Genomic DNA, 24,559 nt, shown 5'->3' on the forward strand with positions numbered 1-24,559 from the left:
CGGTGTTGGGGGTGGCTCATATGCTTTGTGAGGGTGAGTGCCCATGATCAGGATTAGCAACTTTTTGATGTAGCATGTTTTCTCTCCATCCAAAACGTTGCATTGTACAGTACAAGCACATTGGATGGGATGTCTATAAATCCTATCCTCACTTCTTCTATTACAGGCTCTGTAAACTGATATATGCCTCATCAGTAGTCGTGATCGTGTACACGTACAGTGCGTTTTCCCGCTCAGGACGCTAGCATCTCCAGAAGAGATAACACGCAGCTTCCAGACTGCTGGCACTCCAGATCATGTGCATATAGCCAAATAGTGAGATTACAGATGTCCATGCAAGCACCATGCAACGCATGTTGTATAAGTCTGGATTGGTGGCATGAAAATAGTTAAGAAACCTCGTCTTCAATATTGTCATGAAAAGTGTCGGTTAGTTTGCAAAAAAGTATGAATGGTGGACAGTAGAAGATTGGAAGCGAGTGATTTGGAGCAGTGAGATGAAAGCCAATAGACCATACTCTGATGGGTACAAATGGATCTGGAAAAAACAAGGGTAAAAGGAACTAACAAATCAAGAAATAGAAGGAACTCTCAAATTTGGAGGGAGGAAGCTTGATGATATAGTGTTGTTTCACAGCCAAACGTGTTGGATACTTGAACCGGATCTATGGTGGGATCAATGCTGAGCTACATGTGAGTATCCTACAAGACAAGTTACTTTGTCCACTTAAGTACTGTGAGTATGAAAAGGATGACATACTTTTCCACCAGGACACTGACTCGAAGCATACTTTGGGGAAGAAATGGTTCAATGACAATGAAGTAGAGGTACTGGTTGGCCCCCCGCATTCCTCAGACCTCAACTCAATCAAACACTTGTATACATATTCAAGTGAGCCGATCAGTATGCACCAAAATTGGGAACATGTAGAAGAAACCTGGGATCAGATTTTGGTCAAGACATACTTGAATCTGATCTAGAGCATGCCCAGAACGATTCAGGTGGTGTTGGATTTGCAAAATATTAACAAAATAAAAATCAAAATTAAATTTTTTATTAGGAGCAAAACAGTAACAATGCAATAACATGCCAAGATTCTGCATAACTAATCATATGCTAAATAGTTACAAGTCAAATTTATTTATGAACTAGCCAAGATGATTATCTATAACATGAAGGTAGTCTCACACTCAAAGATGTAATGGATGGAAGGTATGGAGCCTGAAAATTAACAGTTCAAAACATTGTTACCCTTTTGCTTGTCAGTGTTCTACAGTCGCAGTTCCCCTTATGTGATGTATATGGTAGTCAGTCTCTCCTATGTGGTGTATATAGCCGTCTCAGTAGCTGTGATGTATACAGCAGTTGCAATGTCTCTTTTGTGATGTATACCAGAGGTTCCCAACTCCAGTCCTCAAGGCACACCAACAGTGCATGTTTTCAGGATTTCTTTAGCATTGCATGGGTGTTGGATTCAGCACCTTTGCAGGTGATTAAATTATCACCTGTGCAATACTAAGGAAATCCTGAAAACATGCACTGTTGGTGTGCCTTGAGGACTGGAGTTGCGAACCTCTGATGTATACAACAGTTTCAGTGTTTCCTATGTGATCTATAAAGCAAACTCTCCACTGCTTGAGTTCTATAAATATTACATGGGCAGTGTTCTCCACTTTGAGAAGACATGCAGGAAATATACCTCTGGGTCTGGAACAACTTACTGCTGTGAGCAGTTCTTTTCCGTACTTATCAGAAGAGTCAACTGCGCACCAAACCTATGGAAAACTTGGAAAAGCAATGGCGAATAGAAACTCCATCAACACCACCAAACATCACATGTATACAACCAAACTGTTTTTTTACTTCTATTTTCACATCAAACTTGTTTCCGTTTTTCTCAATAATGTGGTAGATATTATAGGTGACATTAAAAATGATTAAGGTTCTGAAATGTATTCTTCTTGATATGATTTTTTTAGACAAAAACCTGCCATTTTAGCAGGAGTGTTTAGACTTTTTATATCCAGTATATATGCAGAAAGCGTGCCCCTTCTTGTGTATAAGTTCCACTTATGAGCTACTTGAATATGTTAGCGCTATATAAAAATAAAGATTAGTATAAAGTTTAAGAAGTATATTACTACACTGTGTGTTATTAGGCAAGTTGTATTTTACAGAAATTTTTTATTATTGATCAACAACTATGTTCTCAATCAACCCAAAAGACTCCTAAATATCAAAGCTTAATATTTTTGGAAGTTGGAGTTGTTGTTTTTTTTAGATTTGGATATCTTAGGAGGATATCTATTTGTGCAGGTAACTATTACTGTGCAGAATTATTAGGCAACTTAATAAAAAACAAATATTCCCATCTCACTTGTTTATATTCACCAGGTAAACCAATATAACTGCACAAAATTTAGAAATAAACATTTCTGACATGCATAAACAAAACCCCCAAAAAATAGTGACCAATATAGCCACCTTTCTTTATGATGACACTCAACAGCCTGCCATCCATAGATTATGTCAGTTGCTTGATCTGTTTACGATCAACATTACGTGCAGCAGCCACCACAGCCTCCCAGACACTGTTGCGAGAGGTATACTGTTTTCCCTTCCTGTAGATCTTACATTTTATGAGGGACCACAGGTTCTCTATGGGGTTCAGATCAGGTGAACAAGGGGGCCATGTCATTATTTTTTCATCTTTTAGACCTTTACTGGCCAGCCACGCTGTGGAGTAGTTGGATGCATGTGATGGAGCATTGTCCTGCATGAAAATCATGTTTTTCTTGAACAATACTGACTTCTTCCTGTACCACTGCTTGAAGAAGTTGTCTTCAAGAAACTGGCAGTAGGTATGGGAGTTGAGCTTCACTCCATCCTCAACCTGACAAGGTCCCACAAGTTCATCTTTGATGATACCAGCCCATACCAGTACCCCACTTCCACCTTGCTGGCGTCTCAGTCGGAGTGAAGCTCTCTGCCCTTTACTGATCTAGCCTCTGGCCCATCCATCTGGCCCATCAAGAGTCACTTTCATTTCATCAGTCCATAAAACCTTTGAAAAATCAGTCTTAACATATTTCTTCGCCCAGTCTTGACGTTTTATCCTATGTTTCTTGTTCAAAGGTGGTCGTTTTTCAGCCTTCCTTACCTTGGCCATGTCCCTGAGTATGGCACACCTTGTGCTTTTTGATACTCCAGTAACGTTGCAGCTCTGAAATATGGCTAAACTAGTGGCAAATGGCATCTTGGCAGCTTCACGCTTGATTTTCCTCAATTCATGGGTAGTTATTTTGCGCCTTTTTTGCCCTACACGCTTCTTGCGACTCTGTTGGCTATTTGCCATGAAACGCTTGATTGTTTAGTGATCATGCTTCAAAAGTTTGGCAATCTCAAGACTGCTGCATCCCTCTGCAAGACATCTCACAATTTTGGATTTTTCAGAGCCCGTCAAATCTCTCTTCTGACTCATTTTGCCAAAGGAAAGGAAGTTGCCTAATAATTAAGCACACCTTATATAGGGTGTTGATGTCATTACACCACACCCCTCCTCATTACAGAGATGCACATCACCTGACTTACTTAATTGGTAGTTGGCTCTCAAGCCTATACAGCCTGGAGTAGTACAACATGTATAAAAATTATCATGTGATCAAAATACTCATTTGCCTAATAATTTTGCACACAGTGTATTATATATTTTTTATGCCTGAGCTAAGACATCTATTATTTTTAATTTTATAGGCATTTAATGTTGTTTTTCATAAAGCCATTAGAAGAGCAGAACCATCAGAGGAGGTAAAAGAGAGGGTATCCAGCCTTACAGAATGCATTACTTTCTCTGCATTTCTTTACACAAGCCAGGGACTCTTTGAAAAGGATAAATTGACATTCCTATCCCAGATTGCATTTCAGGTGAGTTGTTATATATAAAATTTGAACACAGAAAATGCACACAGAAAAAAAATATACTAGATATTCCGCTTTTAATTTTTTATCTTTTTTTTATTGTATTTTGCCATTTTATGTGAGAAACTTAAAGAAATTTGTGTATGTGTTACAGAAACACCACATGTCCTTCTTTCTATCTTTTGTCTTGCTGTAGACAACTAGCTGCAGCAGAAATCTCTCTGTGGTTCTCTTTTTGCATTAAGATCCAACCCTTAAGGCCACTTTACACACAGTGACATCGCTAGCGCTGTCGCTGGTGAAAGCACCCGCCCATGACGGTAGTGCGTCACGGGCAAATCGCTGCCCGTGGCGCACAACATCGTTAGTCCCTGTCACACATACTTACCTGCCTAGCGACTTCGCTGTGGCTGGCCAACCGCCTCCTTTCTAAGGCGGAGGTTCGTTCGGCGTCACAGCGGCGTCACTAAGTAATCGCCCAATAGAAGCAGAGGGGCGGAGATGAGCGGCCGGAACATCTCGCCCACCTCTTTCCTTCCTCATTGCCGGCGGCCGCAGGTATGATGTTGTTGCTCGTTCCTGCAGTGTCACACATAGCGATGTGTGCTGCCGCGAACAACCTGCGTCCTGCAACAGCAATGATATTTGAGATTAGAACGGCGTGTCAACGATCAACGATATGGTGAGTAATTTTGATCGTTAGCGGTCGTTCATGCGTTTCACACGCAACGATGTCTCCAACGAGGCCGGATGTGCGTCACAAATTTCGTGACCCCCAACGATATCTCACTAGCGATGTCGTTGCATGTAAAGCCCCCTTTGGTTGAAGGGGTAAGGTTTCAGTCATCCACAAGCTGAAATTGTAACTGATCAATGGGAAATACCCTGTCTTGTCTTCAAGCGTAACTGCCGTTTTAATTTTTATGTCATAAATAAATAGTACCTATGAAAATAAGCAACTTACTAATATATCTTATTAGACAAATTTGCTTCTTTCTCCTTTTAGACTGATTTTTCATTGTGAAAATTCTCAATTTCCCAGGAATACAGATTTTTCTATTACCTAGATAAGAGATGGTAATGCTAATGACGACAACACTTTATTGAAAGGGAACCTGTCAGCGGATGTTCATAATACTTACCTAACGGTCAGTGCGGAGCAGACTGGTCGGATGGGTGTCTCCGTTCTCCAGGTCCCGCGCCTCCTCTTTCGGCCATCTTTGTCCTCCTTCTGAAGCTAGTGTGGATGACGCGTTCTACGTCATCTCCACTAGCTGACAGTGAGGTCCTGCATAGGCGCACTTTGTAGGTGACACAGCTAGAATGTGGAAGAAGGTACTCGGATCACATGAGATTGAAGTAGAACTTTTTGGACTAAATTCATAACACTGTGTGTGGCAGAAAACGAATACTGCACCCTGAAAACAGCATGCTATCTAAGTTTGTGAGTGTAACATGGAAAATGTGTAAAAGTTCACTGTGTATGAATACTTTTTCAAGGCACTGTAACTTATTATCTAACTTGAACACCTTTTTTGACAGAATTAGAAAAAAATTAGAATTAAATTAGAAAAAAACCTCAGAACTGCCACAATTTATATATTTTTTTTTTTTTTTACATTTTAAACCCTTCCCAATACATGATTTATATTTAAGGCCTCTTTCACACGTACGTGTCTCCGGTACGTGTTTGGTGCGTATCCTCATATACCGGAGACACGTACATACGTAGACCTATGTTTTCAAATGGAGTTGGACACACGTATGTATTTAAGCACGGAACGTGTGTCCGTTCCATACATACGTGTGTCCGTGTGTTTCTCACGGCAACATGTCCGTTTTTCTCCGGCATCACAGGTATCACACGGAATGCAAACGGACCACACGGAGGTGTTCCGTGTGACACGCGCCGGAGAAAACACATGTGTATGAGAAAAAAAACAAACTTTACTCACCTTCTCCAGCCATCCTGTCTGTGCCGCTGCAGCAGCGGGGAGGCGGCAGGACTGGAGACCGAAGATCAGCACCACGGACAACGACACCAGGGACAGGTGAGCAGAAAGTTTCCGTTCTCCATGTGTTATCACGGATAACACATGGAGAACACACGTAGGCCATAAACATGGCTCATGGAGGGCAAAACGTACCTCTGACACGTCTGTGAAAAACCACGCACATTTGAAACGTGTGAAAGAGGCCTAAGTCATATGCAGGGTACTTTGAAGCAAGCTAAGTAGCTGAGCCCACATCATAGCATGAGTCTCTGACAATAGCATTAAATGCGCACAAAGCGGCAGGAGCGCTGTTCCTCATGCCCATTGGCACCCTCGAGATGTTATCGCGGGTTCCAATGGATTGCTATTTTATCAGGGTCTGCTGAAGACAAATGTGTCTGCTTTTACGGTACTCCAGTGAAAACCAGCCTGTGGCTCCCTCTGTTTTAGCCCATCAGTCTGCCGAAGTACAATCATGAGGTGAAGATGTGTTACTATGGCAAGCAGAAGCCTAACAATGGCCTCACAATTAGGTGGCCTATTATACATTGCCAATAGTATTATTCTGACATGCAGCCTAATACACTGTAATGTAGGTAGTGCAGAATATTAGTTTAGTTATCACAGAATCACATGTTCAAAACCCCTTGTGTAGCTAATAAATATTAAGTTTTACTACTGTAGTATGTAGTACTTTTACACAAATAACTTGTAAAAATTCATTTTATTTTTTTTGGTCATCATATTTTGAGATGCATAACAAGTTCCCAGCTCAGATCCCAGCACCAGCAGTGGATAATTATTACAGTGCGTAGTTTGCGCGTTGTCGTTGTGAGAATTCTAATGATGAGCGAGTTTGGAAATACTCGGAATCGCAATACTCATAACGAGTATTGTCTAATACTCGTGTATGCATTCCGAACAGTGTGTGCAATGCAAGTCAATGGGGAATACTCACAATGTAACGAGTAACCCGAATGCCGCACTATTCGTGCGAGTAGGGAATAGTACGCCATTCGGGTTACTCGTTACATTGCGAGTATTCCCCATTCATTTGCATTGTACACTCTATTTGGAATGCATACACGAGTATTAGAGAGTATTCATTACAAGTATCACGATTCCAAGTATTTTGAAACTCACTCATCATTAGGGAATTCACAAATTTGCAGTCACATAGAGTGACTGGAGACTTGAAACCTAAGGCCGGACAACCCCTGTAAGGAGGTCTCTCACTGGTCCCAGCAGTTTCTGCTCTCGCATGGCCATGTAAATCAACCGGGCTCTTGTGGCTGATTGCAGAGTACATAACCAGTACCCTCTGTGGTCAGCATGATATGTATGTATGTCACGGTATACTAACTGACAAGTGATCATGACAAATATATTCGGCATATAACATTAAGAATTAAATTTTAATTTCTAGGTTTAGTTAAAGGGTTGTACATTAGTAGTGTAATAATCATTAGGAAAAACTTTCTGACAGTGAGGGTGTGAACCCAACCTAACAGTTCATTTTAGAATGATTAGAATTTGAGCATGTCATATAACTTGTCAGATAACTTTTTATTTTTTTCCATCAACAGATACTTTTAAAATCAAAGGAAATCGATTCTTTGGAATTGGACCTTTTGCTGCGCTTTCCTGTTGATCAAATATATCAAAGTCCAATTGACTTCCTATCAGTTCAGTCATGGAGTGCCATCAAGGTAATATTAGGAGTTTGTTCAATGTGGAAAATAATATGTTTCATGATCGCCGTGTATAGGGATCACAACGTATGATGAGAGCCCACGCTTCCCCTCGCTGCCCATGGCTGTGGCACATTTGTATGTATGTACACACATCAGCTGGTAATGCACTGGAGAGAGGCAAGGGAGTGAATATACCGGACTGATAAACCTTGGCCCAATTCATCGACACTGGTGTTTTGTATGACCGTTTTGATGAAATATGCACAGAATTAAGATGGGCTAAATGCATTAAGAAGTGTGAATTTGGAGCATCTTTCAACTTCTTTTCCCTAGTGTAAAAAGGAACTGGAGAATATTTCTCTCAGAATCTACACCATTTTTGAATCTGATGTGCCACATGATGCTATACCTATTTTTCTTTAAATTCTTTAAAAGCACTTTTCAAAGAGTTGGTAAAGCTGAATTAAAAGTCAAACATTTTGCACAACTGAGATGTACAATGAAATAGCATTTCAAGTGGTTTTACGCCAGAAATGTTCTTGATAAATCAGACCCTATATGTCTAATGTGTCTTTCAGTGTTAAGTGTTTTGAATGGCACAATATTTTTTTTCCCATTTATCACTACTATGAGTATAGACCTGTAGCCATATTTATGTAATATGCTGCTCTTCAATAAGAAAGTCTACCAAGTCATGAGAAACTATACAGAGGCATACCATAGGCTTTGAGTACATGTCTGCACATAAAATGTAGTATCCTAACTGGAAGAAAATGTGGTTTTGTTTAGATGGTTTCTACACTGGAGGAATTCAGGGGGTTAGACAGAGATATCGAGGGATCAGCAAAACGATGGAAGAAGTTGGTGGAATCTGAATGCCCAGAGAAGGAGAGATTCCCTCAGGAATGGAAAAACAAGACATCTTTACAAAGAATGGTGATATTAAGAGCGCTGCGTCCAGATAGAATGACCTACGCTATCAGGTTTGTGATTTACATCGATTTTTCCTTCATCTCTCTGTGGGACCAGTCCGCTTTCTGAACACTTTGCATTGTGCATCTCTTCTTGTATGTGTATGGTTGAATTGATAACTGGGTGTCACCCTTTTTCTTTTGTCTGCATGGACTGTATCATCTATGTATGGACACAAGAAATGCTTCAGGGTTCTAAGAAAAAATGCTCCAGAATTGTTTCTATTCTGTATAATGAAGTTATTCTTTAGCTCTTTTTATCATACTGTCACCTAGTGATTGACATACAGGTCTCTAAGCACATCAGATCACTTTTTGTGAAAGAAGAAAGATTTCAATTAGAGCCATTTTAATACATCCATTGTATTTTATATTGTCCTGATTATATAGTGGTCTATATTGGTTTATCATTACATAGTGGGAAGATAACACATTGAGAGTTCATTAGCTCAAAGGGAGTGTCTAGTCCAAAGTAAAATGGTTCAAAATCTCAAAATGTTGTAATTATGGCACAAAATTAGATTATTACTCCACCAATCACAATCTCATATTAAGTAAAAGAGAACTTGTCACTTGCTAAAAAAAATGTGTTAAATACCTTGTAAAACTCCATGAGGTTTCCTGATTCTGCCATTTTTTTTTCCTGTTTTGCACTTTGTTGCGCCATTGCAGAGATATTCACATTTGTTTCTTTTGGAGCACAATATGTGAAATCTCTGCTTGTATTGCACATTTCTTCACAGATTTATCTGGGGCTGTGCGCCAATCACAGCTCCACAGCTAATCACAGTTTCAGCTGCTTTACAAAAATTACAAAAAGAGGAACAGCTTTAGGAATTCACATGGTTACCTTGTCCTCCAATGAAGTGACCGAGAAATTAGGATTTTTGGTACTCACTGGAAAATCTCTTTGTTGCAATCTTCATTGCATGCCGTTCGCGCATGCATTGAAGTTGTTGTTTTTTTTATCTTAGGGTGGTTATACTTTTTCATTAATTTCTTCATGCCTTAGGTTTTTTTTTTTTACTTCTCCTCCTACTTTCTCACTAACTGATGTGGCCTGGTACTAGCAGATAAGGTATAGTCTGCTGGGTTGAAGTCAACTTTTTTTAAGATGTTTTGTTAGTTATATAATTTATAATTTTCTATATTCAGTTACTATATTGTATGTATTTATTGGGTTCATTGTATCTCCTAACAGAAATTTTGTGGAAGAAAAACTGGGGTCAAAGTATGTGGAGGGAACACGTCCAGATTTATCCAAATCCTATGAAGAGACCAGCCCTGCAACTCCCATTTTCTTTATTTTGTCTCCTGGGGTGAACCCTCTCAAAGATGTAGAGTCCCTTGGTAAGTTCCATTGTTTTCTCCTCTGAAAGGATTATTCCCATCACAGAAAATTGTGACTTATAGCTAGGACAACTTTACTGGGCTGCAGAGCTGACTTCAAGCTGTGCCTGGTTCAGTGTTTGTCCTGTACAGCGGATGGTTGGGTGAGTCTGGACCCGACAAAGCGCCTGTGAGCGCGATATGGGTTCCGTCGTCTCTCATGCCCCCCGCATACCTTCCTGCTTTTTGATGTCTATTTTTTAAAGAATAAACAAAGATTTTTACTTGGTGAGTGCCACCTCCTTTCATCTTCTATTCCGGATGGTTGGGTGAGCCGCCATTGTTGATGATTTTTCATTTTCAGCATTGAACACACAGTAAAGATATATCCTATATCTGTGCCATCACGCTGTGTGTTAGGTATAACTCGGTATTGTTATATTTTTATCTGCTTCCAATTTAGACACCGTGCATTAAAATCCAAGCAGTAGATAAAATACTGGAACGTTTTAGCGCCTCTTTTCTGTTGCTAAAGTCCAGATGTTTCATAGAGTAGAATTTGATCCATATAAACTTATCCTTGCACCTACTGGATCGAATAATTAACCTGTACAGTTTTGATATTTGTAAGCCAACAAACCGTTTCTTATATGACCTGTTTCAGAGTATAAATCTGTCGCTGCCTGATTTTTTTTTTTGTCTTTTTACTTTACTATCTTATATATGTAACTTTTTCAACTGAATATAGAACTTATATTTGGAGCTATTACATTCCATTTCACATGTAGGATTCTACATACTATGGTTTTCTTCTTATCTGCCCTTTTTAAGTGATTGATTCCTGCAGTACCCACTTATAATGACATAACTTCTTCATTTAATAGGTAATAAACTTGGCTTTACTATCGACTCTGGCAAATTCCATAACATTTCACTAGGCCAGGGGCAAGAAAAGGTAGCAGAGGACACTATGGAAAAGGCAGCAGAGCAAGGACATTGGGTGATCCTGCAGGTATATAAGGGGAACTATATATTATTATACTTCTAATAACTTTTATTAAATAATACCTGTAAATATAATGTATTATTTGTTGCTATATATCTGTACTATAAAAACTGTTTGACAAATGTATGTTACTTTGCATAGAACGTTCATTTAGTGGCCAAATGGTTGGTCACGTTGGAAAAACTTCTTGAGAAATACAGCATTGGGAGCCACGAGGATTACCGAATCTTCATCAGTGCTGAGCCGGCAGCATCTCCAGAAGAACATATCATTCCTCAGGGAATACTGGAAAATTCCATTAAAATCACTAATGAACCTCCCACAGGAATGCTGGCGAACTTACATGCAGCACTCTACAATTTCGATCAGGTAAACTGTAAAGAAAATAATCCACTGTGTAAATATAACTCTTTGTTTTAAAAGATGTTAATAAATTTATCTCGGAGACTAGAAGAAACTGTTTTACCATCAGTGCATTCAATCAGTTGACCAGAACTTACATTGTATTTGCAATCTAAAAACAGAATGCTCACATTCGGCAGGCTGATTTGGATCGGTCTGCATGAATTCGGTCTGAATCAAAATTTCCCAATGAGGGGAATAAAAAATAAATCTTTATTTTTTTTTTTTTTTCCAAAACTTTTTATTGATTTTCCAATTTTTTATAAACATATCAAGATATTCAAGGTTACACAAGGAAAAACATTTGTCTGACAATATGTGACATAATAGGGTGCAATGCCCCAACTTGATATTTTAAACTGTTTATCTGATTGATAAGGTCTCTATTAAACCAAGGCAAAAGTACTAAAAAATAACAGACGCGATACAAGTCAATTAGAATCATTAAGCCCCTAAGCCAACCCCGAATGCTTCCAAATTTTCTGGCACGTCTTGCTGCTACCTTAGCGTCTCGTCTCCCCTTTCCTCCGGAACCCACACCTACGTGATTTTCAATTTACCCAGTTTGTCCTGGCTATCATTTAGAAGGTACCATTCCGATTGTATAAAAGGTGTCATCAGATTATCTATTTCTCCCTGAGTAAATTGACTTTCAATGAAATTTCTCCATTTCCCAAAGAACTTGGGTGTCAACCTGTCTTTGTTCCTTTCCGCTTCCACTTTCTCCAGCCTCAATAAATTATGTAATTCACCGATGACCTCTTTTATGGATGGTCCCTCCCTTTGTATCCAATGCTTTAAGATGGACCGTTTGGCTATCATGGCTATGTCATGTACTATTGTATATTTCTTCTTTCCCGGCATGTCCGATCCCCCTCTTACTCCTCCCTCAAAGGAATGAAAAATCCACACCATTAGCTCTAGATTTCCAGAAATTCCCCATGTTGCCTGGACAAATAATCTAACTTGATTCCAGAACCTGTGAATTTCCTTACACTCCCATAGTCCATGTAGCATATCTGTTTTTTCTCTTTGACATTTAGGACACCGCATATCTCTTCCCGGAATGTTGAAGCCCATAATAGCCCTGTGTAAAATTCTAAATTGGGTGTCTCTCCATCTCTCATTGGTAACATGTTTCCGCATCTGTACCCATCCCTTCAATATATCCCCTACAACTTCCTGCCCTTTCAATTGTTTCCCCCACGCTGTTAGAGTATGGCTATCCTCCCCAGATATAAGCATTCCCCGAAATGTTCGGTAAATTTTGGAAACATTTACACTTGCTACATCACTTTCCATAAGCTCATCAATCAAACTCTTATTCAATTCCTTTCCAAGCTCCCCCAAATCTACAAATACTCCATGCTTCAGTTGTTCATACTGAATGATATGTGAGCTATTAAGGTCATACTTGTCAAGCACTTCCCGTCCTGTCAGCCACCTTCTCTCCTCCACATTCATGACATCCTTCATTCTCTCGACGCCCTTCTCTTTCCATCTAGTAAATAGCTTATTTTCCCGTCCCATGGGAAAGTTCGGAGATGCCCAGGGATTTAAGTACTTAGATACTTTCCATGACAGTCCCAATTTCTTTCTTACCAGTTTCCATGTTAGCATAGTGTCTCGGAATAAGATTGAGTTCCTTATATGCCCATCCGCCCTGGACAATGGGGAGTGTAAAATGGACGCCAAATCCCACGGTGATGCATACTTGGCTTCCATGCCATAGTCTGAGTGCCTGCTCGTTCCTCTCATCCAAACACATGTCTCATTATACACACCAGGTTATAACCCCGAACATCTGGGAAACTGAGACCTCCTTCCTCCGTTGACTTCATCAATGTTCGTAACTTTATTCTAGGTTTTCTTCCCCGCCATATAAAATCCGCATACGTTGAATTGAGCCTATTAACGTTCCTCAGTTTTAGCAATATCGGGATCGTCTGGAATGGGTACAACAGTCTAGGAAAGCTCATCATTTTTATCAGGTGGCACCTTGCCAGTAGTGGTAGAGGCAGACCCTTCCATCCCTTTAGTTGTGCTATAATTTTTCTAATTAGTGGGCCATAATTCATCTCGTAAATTGATTCCACCGTTCTTCCTATATGAAGTGATGTCTGTGCTATAGGAATGCCACATATACAACCATCTCTTGCATTCCCCCCCTTTTAGGAACAGGATCTCACACTTTTTTTTAATCAATTTGAATCCTGAGACTAATCCAAATTTTTCAATTAGGGCTAGAGTCTGTGGCAAATCCACGTTAGGATCCCCCATATATAGTATGACATCATCGGCAAAAAGTGCTGTCTTTATTTCAGTTCCCCTTACCTTAATCCCTTTAAAACTATTCGGGCCCTGCAGTATTCTTGACAATGGTTCAATGGCCAGGTTGAATAGAAGGGGAGATAGCGGGCAGCCTTGTCTTGTTCCCTTCATCAAAGGGAACACGTCTGATAAAAAACCTGGAGTGTGTATCCTAGCTCCCGAGTTAGCATAAAGATTCCTAATGTAAAGCCTCATTTTGCCTACAATCCCTGTGGCCTCTAGTACTTTGTCCAGCCAGCTCCAATTTACATTGTCAAACGCTTTTTCTGCGTCGAGTGTAACCCTCTCTATCTGTTCCAATCTCACCGCATCCACCACTAGTATTGTCTTCCGGATATTAGTGACAGCATTTCTCCCTTTAATAAACCCTACCTGATGCTCTGTAATGATCCTTGGAAGAATCATGGCCAATCTATTAGCCATAATCTTAGATATTATTTTTAAATCCTGGTTTATAAGTGATATGGGTCTATAACTAGAGGGATCATCCAGGTCTTTAGTTCCCTTAGGGAGTAATTTGATATATGCTACGTTTGAATTTTTAGGAATTTCCTCTCCTTCCAAAAATGCATTAAATACAGCAGTTAAATCCGGCGAGATCAGATCTCTCATAGCCTTATAAAACTCGCTGTTAAAACCATCGGGGCCTGGTGCCTTGTTGGTGTTAAGCTCCCCGATTGTTCTAGTCACCTCCTCAACTGTGATATCTGCATTTAGGTCACTCAGATCTTCCTCTGTTACGCTAGGCAAGTGCGCTTGTCTTAACCACTCTGCCTCGTCAGTCATGTCATTGTTTCCTGGCCCATATAGTTTTCTATAAAGATGTCCCAGCAATTTATTAATTTCCTTAGGATCTGTGGTCACCTCCCCCCCCCCTTTCTTTTTAGTTTGGAAATCACTGTCATTTTCCTGCTACCCCTTGCCAAATTTGCCAGCATCCTCCCCGCCTTGTTGCCAAATCTATGTAACTCTGCTTCCCTGTGCGACCAAAATAGTTGTTCCTTTTTTTTGGCCCATTCATCGAACCCCCTTTTCGCCTCCAACCATCTGTCTTTCGTCGTGGGAGATCTATTAGCCAAATACTTTGTGTATGCTACCCGCACTGCTTCACTCTGGGCATTATAATTCTCATTGGTTTTCCTTTTGATCATGGCCGCATATCCAATCAGGCGACCCCTCAAGACCGCTTTTGCCGTTTCCCAGTACAGCACTGGGTTCCCTTTGTGTTCCTTGTTTTCCTCTGTGAATTCTCCCCACCACTCTCGTAATACCCTGTGGAAATTATCTTGTCTGAGAAGAAACGATGGAAATCTCCATATGATATCTGTACCTCTCTTGAACTTCTCTCTGATACCCAATCTCACCGGACTATGATCAGATATCACCATGTTTTCTATCACACATTCTTGTGCCCCATAAACTAGGCCTTGAGAAATCCAAAATTGATCAATACGCGACCAGCTATCATGAGGATGCGAGAAGTGTGTATATTCGCTATCATGCGGGTGAGCTAATCTCCAGATGTCCTTCAAACCCACGTCTTCTAATGTCACATCCCTATGGTCCGGCCTTCTGTCCACATCCTCTGTCCTCTCCTTCCCCCTCCTCCTGTCTTCAGCTGAGTCTGGAACTGTGTTAAAATCACCTCCTACTATGATGTTGGTCTCCCCATCTGCTAGTATGTTGGCCTTTATGCCATCGTGAAATATGCTCTGTTGGGAGTTTGGACCGTAAACATTATAGATACTTAATTTACTCGCTGGACTAATGATTGTTAAATGTTGCCACAGTCCCTGATCGTCTGCCTCGTGTGTCACTACTTCATGGCTGAGCTGTTTATGTATTAGAATCATTGTCCCCGCTTTCCTACCTTGTGCCTCTGCCCCATATACAGTACCCACCCAGTATTTCTTCATGCGGAAAAAGTCCTCCTTCCTCAAATGCGTTTCCTGTAATAATGCAATATCTGTTTTTAGTCTTTTCAGATGTCTTAGTATCATTGCTCGTTTGTTAAGAGATCTCAAGCCTTTCACATTCCATGTAGTTATTTGTACCATATTTGCCTTTGTATTTTGCTCTTACTACTTCCTCCCCTGTGGGCCCTGAACTCACAAGAGACGAGACAATTATTACCAGGAATAGAATTTGCCCCCCCGGCTTGACATATCTTTTCCCCACCTTGTAGGTATAACAAATATAACAATAAACAAGTAACTGTAGAACAAGTTTTCCCTTCTGGGAAATTTTTGGCTCTTTTCGCCATGCTGATGACTTCCCCTTTTCCTAGCCAAACTATTGAGCTCCCTAGTCACCCCCCTTAGAGTATACGTTCTAGCCCCGGATTCACATGAGTCACATGAACGAGCCTTACATAATATGTCGAAAATAGTACAGTATGACAAAACCTCTATAAGAACTTCAAGTCCAACTTAGCTCTATTTTCTGGTGGCCGTCTCAGCACTCAGAGCACACAGATCCACTTCATTTACGCCTGGAAGTCGTTCCTGGACAAAGGCGAGTGAAAGTGAATCTGGAAGTGAAACTGAAAGTAAGCGTGAGACTGAATATGCGAGATAAAAAGAGTGAAACAGAGAGCGTGTGAGAGCGTGAAATCAAGAGAGCGAGAGAGTGCGAGAACAGGACCAGCAATATCTAGTTCAGTTCAGTTATCATGAACCATTTCCAACAGTTAGTCTCTGTGTTCCGAGCGAGGATTATGTTTTTGTATTGGGCTCAATCTCCTTTCCTCTCTACTCTCCACCCGCGATTGCTCCTCAAAGCTTCTCGGGTCTTTCCCTGGGCCTCTTGGAGATCCTCCTCTGCTGGTCCCTTCTCCATTATTTCCTCTTTTTTGTCCATCAGCCCGATTCTTATCCTGTTCTGCCATGAGAGTACGCTCTGCTTCTTTAAAGTCTTTGTAATATGCAAACGAGCCATTAAGATTTCTGACTTTCAGTGTGGCAGGGTATAGCAGTTGGCACTTGACTTTTTTGTTATACAGGAATGAACATACTTTGCTGAATTCTTTTCTCTTTCTGGAGACTTCTGCTGAATAATCGCCGGAAATTAGCAGTCTGTTGCCTTGGTAATGCAATGGTCGCTGTCTGTCTCTAAAAGCCCTCAGTATTTCCTCTTTATGTTTATAATCAAGATATTTGACTATCACTTGTCTAGCTCTCAGCGGGGCTTTCTTGTTTGGGTTTGGATCCTCTCCCCTATTCGCTTCTTGTTGTCTTAGTGGTCCCACTCTGTGCACTCTTTCCACTCTGAATTTAGCCTTAATGCCCAGGGCCTGAGGTAACTCGTGTTCACATATGTTATCCAGCTGTCCCAAAGATTCTGGCAGCCCCACAATGCGCAAATTATTTCGCCTTGATCGGTTCTCCAAATCTTCCGCTTTATCTCTCAAATAATCGTTAGATTTCACTAGAGCTGCTATTTGCTCAATCTTTATTTTTTTATACCAGTAACATATTCCGCAGTGCTTTACATACATCAGGAACACTGTCCCCATTGGGGATAACAATCTAAATTTCCTATCTGTATGTCTTTGGAGTGTGGGAGGAAACTGGAGTACCCAGAGGAAACCCACGCAAACACAGGGAGAACATACAAAGTCCTTACAGATGGTGTCCTTGGTGGGACTCGAACCCAGGACCCCCAGCGCTGCAAGACTGCAGTGCTAACCACTTTGCCACCGTGGCAGGGAAGGAAGGCAGTTAAAATATAAATGGTTAAAGAAAGAATAAGTCCTCTGCAGCTTTCCGGTCTTTCCTCTTTTGTTGCTTCATTTCTGCGCTGACACATGTAGAGGCTTCCTGCGGCCTCTACATGCAGCTAATCACAGGCCTCAGTGATGGAAGAATGGTAGGTCAGGGAAATTGTAGAGGTGACATAAAAACAGGTGAAGAAAGGTGACTATAACATTTTTTATTATTATTTCAACCTCTCAAAAAAATCTAGCAAAATGACAGCCAACCGACTTCCATTTTGTTGGATTAATGCAAATAAAATACCACAAATTTTGGATTCTGGCAACATCGATGCTTTTCCAGAAATTTGAATTTGATTCATTACAAATAGTTTTACTCATTTCTAGGAGCTTGCCTTTCCTGAAAATTGTTTAATATTTTCTTACCATAAATTATTATTTTTTTGTAGATGTTTGATAGTCAATAATGTTAGATAAGATTTAGAACCTATTGCGAGTGCTGTATTTGGTAATTTTATGGTATGTGTGTTTATTTTCCAGGACACACTGGAAATGTGTGCGAGAGAGCATGAATTTAAGAGCATCCTGTTCTCTCTTTGCTACTTTCATGCCTCTGTTGCTGGGAGACTTAAATTTGGTCCCCAGGGTTGGAATCGTAGCTATCCATTCAATGCTGGAGACCTGACTATATGTGTTAATGTGTTATACAACTATTTAGAAGCCAATACAAAGGTAAGTGGTATGGCACTAAATTAGCATGAATAACTTGCTAATATTTTATACTAAAAAAGTCTTTGAACGCTTTAATTGGAGTTGATCAGATGTTGTCTGGCTACTAAACAAATCATGGCATCGGGTAGGGACTAAAATAAGTGGAAACTAATCCGTATAGCCATTGATAGAGTTGTTTACACAAATTAGCACACTGATGTATCCAGTCCAGGCAATGGCTCTGACTCTCATAACTAAACCCTTCCAACTCCTTCTCCTTGTTCTTGTCATCACCAGTGTTCTGCTACTTCATTATTTTTAGTACACTGAAGCTACCATTTAACACTTTAACACCAAAGGGGCTGTGTTGGAGAGGTTTTAGTGAAAAGCACTAAAGCATTTACCTTGTAACTCCTTTTATCTGTTTTTTTCTTAGTTCATCTCAGATGGATTTATGACCACATCAAACTTAAGTTTAACTTTAATGTGGTATTTGTTCATAAATCAGCTGATGGTGACTGTGGAGGCCAGGTCATCTGGCGTAGCATCCCATCTCTCTCCTTCTTAGTCAAATAGCCCTTACACAGCCTGGAGGTGTGTTTGGGGTCATTGTCCTGTTGAAAAATAAATGATGGTCCAACTAAATGCAGACCGGATGGAATAGCACGCCGCTGCAAGATGCTGTGGTAGCCATGCTGGTTCTGTATGCCTTCAATTTTGAATAAATCTTCAACAGTGTCACCAGCAAAGCACCCCCACACCATCACACCTCCTCCTCCATGCTTCACAGTGGGATCCAGGCATGTAGAGTCCATCCGTTCACCTTTTCTGCGTCGCACAAAGACACAGTAGTTGGATCCAAACATCTCAAATTTGAACTCATCAGACCAAAGCACAGATTTCCACTGGTCTAATGTCCATTCCTTGTGTTCTTTAGCCCAAACAAGTCTCTTCTGCTTGTTGCCTGTCCTTAGCAGTGGTTTCCTAGCAGCTATTTTACCATGAAGGCCTGCTGCACAAAGTCTCCTCTTAACAGTTGTTCTAGAGATGTGTCTGCTGCTAGAACTCTGTGTGGCATTGACCTGGTCTCTAATCTAAGCTGCTGTTAACCTGCGATTTCTGAGGCTGGTGATTCGGATAAACTTATTCTCCACAGCAGAGGTGGCTCTTGGTCTTCCTTTCTTGGGGCAGTCCTCATGTGAGCCAGTTTCTTTGTAGCGTTTGATGCTTTTTACCACTGAACTTCAGGACACTTTCAAAGTTTTCCCAATTTTTCGGACTGACTGACCTTCATTTCTTAAAGTAATGATGGCCACTCGTTTTTTCTTTACTTAGCTGTTTTTTTCTTGCCATAATACAAATTCTAACAGTCTATTCAGTAGGACTATCAGCTGTGTATCCACCAGACTACTGCACAACACAACTGATGGTCGCAACCCCATTTATAAGGCAAGAAATCCCACTTATTAAACCTGACAGGGCACACCTGTGATGTGAAAACCATTTCCAGTGACTACCTCTTGAAGCTCATCAAGAGAATGCCAAGAGTGTGCAAAGCAGTAATCAAAGCAAAAGGTGGCTACTTTGAAGAACCTAGAATATAAGACATATTTTCAGTTGTTTCATACTTGTTTGTTAAGTATTTCATTCCACATGTGTTAATTCATAGTTTTGATGCCTTCAATGTGAATCTACAATTTTCAGTCATGAAAATAAAGAAAACTCATTGAATGAGAAGGTATGTCCAAACTTTTGTCTGTACTGTATATACTATATACAGTATGTGTATATCTAGTATAACAAATATAATATATACAGTGTAATAAACATCTTCAGTAACATTACCGTAGTTTCTACCTGGTTCTTTTCTTAAATCGTATTACTCAGGAATACAATATATTAAAGGGTTGAACTATATGAGCAAAACAATGGCTTTTTTTCCCCCCAAAATCAGCCCCACACCTTTTATGTTATCGTAACTCAGCCATATTTAAGTTGTCTTGCTGATAAGATATTAGGGGAAAGTATATTTCACTATTGTAATGGTACACTGTACATAGAGAATGTACTGATACGCTTGATAAATATTATCAATGATAAAGTGCTATCATAAAAAGTCAAAACCGTCAAGGAAAAATGCCATTTATTCTGTTAACAAAAGCCGTGTTTTACATGTACGTGTGTTCCTTATTCATTAGGCAGGTAATGAAGCATTTGCAAAAATGTAATTACATACAGCAAATCTGACAGTTCTTAACATTGCATTAATAATCACTACAATTAGTTTTGATGATGGAAGCAATTTGCAACGCGTCACATACATAAATAACACTGTGTTTTTTTGTGCGTGTCATTTTTATGTATTAGGGATGCCACCTTGTTGTGACATTCCCACTGATACTCTACTTGAGATGAAATTAAGGTGAGATGAGTGATTTTATTTGAAAAGTAAAACAAGTTTATGCCTAACTTATTAAATTAACAAGGTGACTTTGAAAAATAATACTTAGGTGGGCTGAGTCTCAATGTTTCTGCCGAGCGCTTTAAACAGTTGGCATATAGACCCAAGTTGTTTTTTAGAACATATCTTATGTGCAATTAAGGCAGGTGATGCTGTCGTGCTGATAATGCTATTAAGAACCATAAGACCTAATATCATCTGCATGATTTCAGTGAGAAAACATAATTTAATAGCCACCGAAGTCTGAGCTGCGTAATAGACTAGTCGGACATTCAGATCCCCGACAGCTTCTCCCTACCCACTGCCCTGGAGTGACAGGTCTCTCCTTATCCACACCCGCAGGGAGAGACATGGCAGTCACTGGAAGCAGGTGGGATGAAGCCGCCAGGGACCCGCCTGTCGAACTCCTCCTGTGCAGCACCTATTAACCTATGTTTTTTCTGTGAAACACTGCAGCATTTCAGAATTAACCCCTTAAGGACCAGGCAATTTTTCATTTTTGCGCTTACATTTTTTCCTTCCCTTCATCCAAGAGTAGTGATGGGTGGACTCTTAGAAAACCAGGACGGTTAGGTCTAACCGGGTTAAAAAAAAAAGAAACCGGTTCCGGCCTGGGATTGATCCTGGTTATCTGGCCATATGCCGATGCCCATACAAGTGTATAGGGACCAGAATTCGACGATTAAAACTGGTAGTAGAAGGGATAGTAGCAAGCGCTTCATACTTACCGAGGTTCTGGCTTGGCTGTATCTGTTTTCAGGCCGCTCATTCACTTCCAGGCCTCTCATTTACCTTCATGCATATGCACTGCTTCCCCCGCCCACCGACATCTGTGATTGGTTAACGTCAGACCCGCTCCCACCCTGAGTGGCAGTGTGTCACTTGACTGCTTCCAATCATAGATGCTATATGCGTCTTATCGTGGTATAAAAATAAATAAATAAAATAATTGGCAAAGGGTCCCTCCATATTATTATACGCAGCACAGATAAAGCATACAGCTACAGGCTGCAGCCCCCAGCCATACGCTTATCTTGGCTGTGTATCAAAATAGGAGGAACCCCTTCTTTTTAATTTAATTATTTAAATAATTACAAAAAACAGCATTTTTGGGGTGTCCCCCCCCCTCCTCTCAATTTTGACACCCAGCTAAGATAAAGACCGACAGCTGGGGGCTGGTATTCTCAGGCTGAGGATACCTATGCTAATTGAGCCTGCCAGCCTAAAAATAGCAGCCTGCAGCCGCCCAGGATTGTCGCATCTATTATATTCGACAATGCTACCGCTTTAACAGTCTCTTCCCCATTGCCCTGGTGCAGTGGCCATCGAGGTAATAAGAGGTTATTGGCAGCCCACAGCTGCTACTAAGCCCTAGAATAGTAATGGGGAGGGTCTATGAGACCTCTCTGTGGTGGTGGAATATGGGGGGGTTGTGTATCATGTTGTGTAGGTTCGTATTTTAGGTGTGGTTTTCTGTCCATTCTCTGTATTGCTTGTGTGTACATTGTATTGTCTGTATGTAATCATTCCCTGTAGTATTTCTGTCCATAGGTCTGAGGTAGGGGTGCCTGGGATCCACCTAAACTCTCTGCTTACCTGGGGGATTAGTGATTCTGAGTGAGTTTGTTTGAGAACTTCAAGAGTGAAGCAGGAAGATTCATCCTCTTTGGGCAAAAGCTGCGGCTCTCCAGAGAGACCTGTACACTTATCGCTTACTAGACTATATTAGTGTTTCTGGAGTGTTTTTACCCTCTGTACGGTGGATTATGTTATGGACCATTTGATTGCTTGGAATAAATGTTCTTTGGATTGACCATCTCTCGCTCTGTTGATTGTGTGATAGGGGAGAAGGACCTCGTCACACCACCTTTTACTAATCTGTAAGTGAAAGTAAACCAATCCAAACACCGAAAAAATCCTTTATTTGAAATGAAAGACAAAAAAAGCATCATCTTTCACCACTTTATTAATCCCAAACACCCCTGCTGGTCCAACGTAATCCACATGAGGTCCCACGATGATTTCAGCTCTGCTACATATGAAGCTCACAGCAAGCGCCATTGAACATGACTGCCTGCTGTGAGCTGCAGGCATAGACTGAGTGAGCCATTACTAATCTAGGGCTTAGTGGCAGCTGTGAGCTGTTATTAACCCCTTATTACCCCAATTGCCACTGCACCAGGGCAATCGTTAAGAGTCGGGTAAAGTGCCGGGATTGTCGCATCTAATGTATGCGGCAATCTTGAGCGGCTGCAGGCTGCTATTTTTAGGTTGGGAGCTCAATAAACATGGGTCTCCCCAGCCTGAGCATACCAGCCCCCCCAGCTGTCAATAATTGCTGGAAAGACAGTATGTGAAAATAGGGTCTTATCTAAAAACAACTGTCAGCAAATCACTGTAAGGGTAGACTCACCTGGTGCGGTGATGAGAGTCACAACCAATATATATTTTTAAGCCATTTGTTCTTAATGACATTTCAGACATTTTTACTTCACTCCTTCCAAATATACTGTGATCAAATTAGAATTGTATGTTTTCTCTGGAATTATATATCATTTTATAAAGATCCTTATAGTCAGTTTATTTTTTAATTATTACTCTACTTATACAATATGACATCACTAAATAACTTGTTATGTGATGCCAACATTTATTTTTTACCTGAGATTCACCCTCTTTTTGCATCCTACTTTAGTTATTTTTCATGACTAAATTTGCAGGCCATAACATCACATATAGCCTCTGTTTTTATGTGTACCTAATTCAACTGCTTTCTTCTTTTTTCCTTTCCGTACCAGTTCCACCTTTGTCCGGATAGATACAAGCTCTTGGGCAATAGCAGCTACATGATAGCCTCTTTCACCAAGGGATACATGCGCCTTTTATTTTTTCCCATGCTATTAACTTCAGTCACCTGTGGCACATGCGCCGTTTATTTTTTTTTTCCCATGGACTGACTTTTAATAGCCTGTGTGGCTGAATATCTTTCCTGCGGCTTGCTAGTCCAGTAGAGAATGTCCCGGAGTTCTGCACTAAACACTTCACTTGTTCCCTAGTTCTACAAAGATTTACTGTTTCACATAAGAGACACCTCATGGTTTTGATTCATTTTTGTTGCTAGGAGGTGTAGATTACATGCATGAATATGGTGTAAAAATGTCATCACCAAGATTCTCTTGACCCAAAAATGCAAAAAAAAAAAAAAAAGCCTGTTTTTTCTGCCTGGAGGTACAAAGTTGGTGCTGAAATTTGGTGCAGATATTTCAGCACCAAATTTGTACCTCCTAATGTAGCTCCTAACCTGAGTGATGTCACTGCTGATCGTGCAGCTGATTCATTCTCTGCCTGAACCTCACAGCGTTTGGACATGTACCATGATCGCACACTGTGACTTCACATATTTAGCAGATCTCTAATCGTCGTGGGACCTTGTGTGGATTACATGGTAACTTCAGGGGTGTTTTGGGGGGTTAATAAAGTGGTGAAAGAGGGTGTTTTTTCAATTTTATTTCAAATAAAGGAATTTTTTGGTGTTTGTGTTTATTTACTTTTACTTACAGATTAGTTTTGGGAGGTCTCATAGACCCTCCCCATTACTAAACTACGGCTTAGTGGCAGCTGTGGACTGTTATTATCTCCTTATTACCCTAATTGCCACTGCATTAAAAACATATTTAATAACATAACAATAACAAAACATAATAATAAATAATAATAATAATATTTATTTAAATAATTTTAAACAAAAGCCGCATGTGCTTCCTCTTACTTTGATACCCAGCGCGTGGCTGGGGGCTGCAGCCTGTAGCCGTATGCTTTATCTGGGCTGTGTATCATAATATGGGGTGAACCTACAGCAATTTTAAAATTTATTTTTACAGCAATAGAGAAAGAAAAAAAAACCAAATAGAATACTCTTGGAGCACTGGGAATAACATTTGCTAAAAAACCTGCCCATTTTTGATCTGGTGATAGGTCCTGTTTAATAAGTACGACTCTCTGCCACTGTCTATTAAATGTAGGCTAACT

The 24,559-nt window shown here is 40.4% G+C and overlaps 1 protein-coding gene across 1 annotated transcript in view; it reads left to right on the plus strand.

Moving 5' to 3' along the window:
• Positions 1-24,559, plus strand: part of DNAH11 (dynein axonemal heavy chain 11) — a 498,772-nt gene that overhangs the window by 458,695 nt on the left and 15,518 nt on the right. Inside the window, exons 69-75 of the mRNA XM_075315388.1 lie at positions 3,755-3,925; positions 7,500-7,622; positions 8,397-8,590; positions 9,780-9,928; positions 10,792-10,919; positions 11,055-11,282; positions 17,899-18,090. Of these exons, the coding sequence (XP_075171503.1) occupies positions 3,755-3,925; positions 7,500-7,622; positions 8,397-8,590; positions 9,780-9,928; positions 10,792-10,919; positions 11,055-11,282; positions 17,899-18,090 (1,185 nt within the window). The remainder of the gene's footprint in view (positions 1-3,754; positions 3,926-7,499; positions 7,623-8,396; positions 8,591-9,779; positions 9,929-10,791; positions 10,920-11,054; positions 11,283-17,898; positions 18,091-24,559) is intronic.

This window comes from Anomaloglossus baeobatrachus, chromosome 6 (assembly GCF_048569485.1).
Source record: "Anomaloglossus baeobatrachus isolate aAnoBae1 chromosome 6, aAnoBae1.hap1, whole genome shotgun sequence".
NCBI classification, from domain to species: domain Eukaryota; kingdom Metazoa; phylum Chordata; class Amphibia; order Anura; family Aromobatidae; genus Anomaloglossus; species Anomaloglossus baeobatrachus.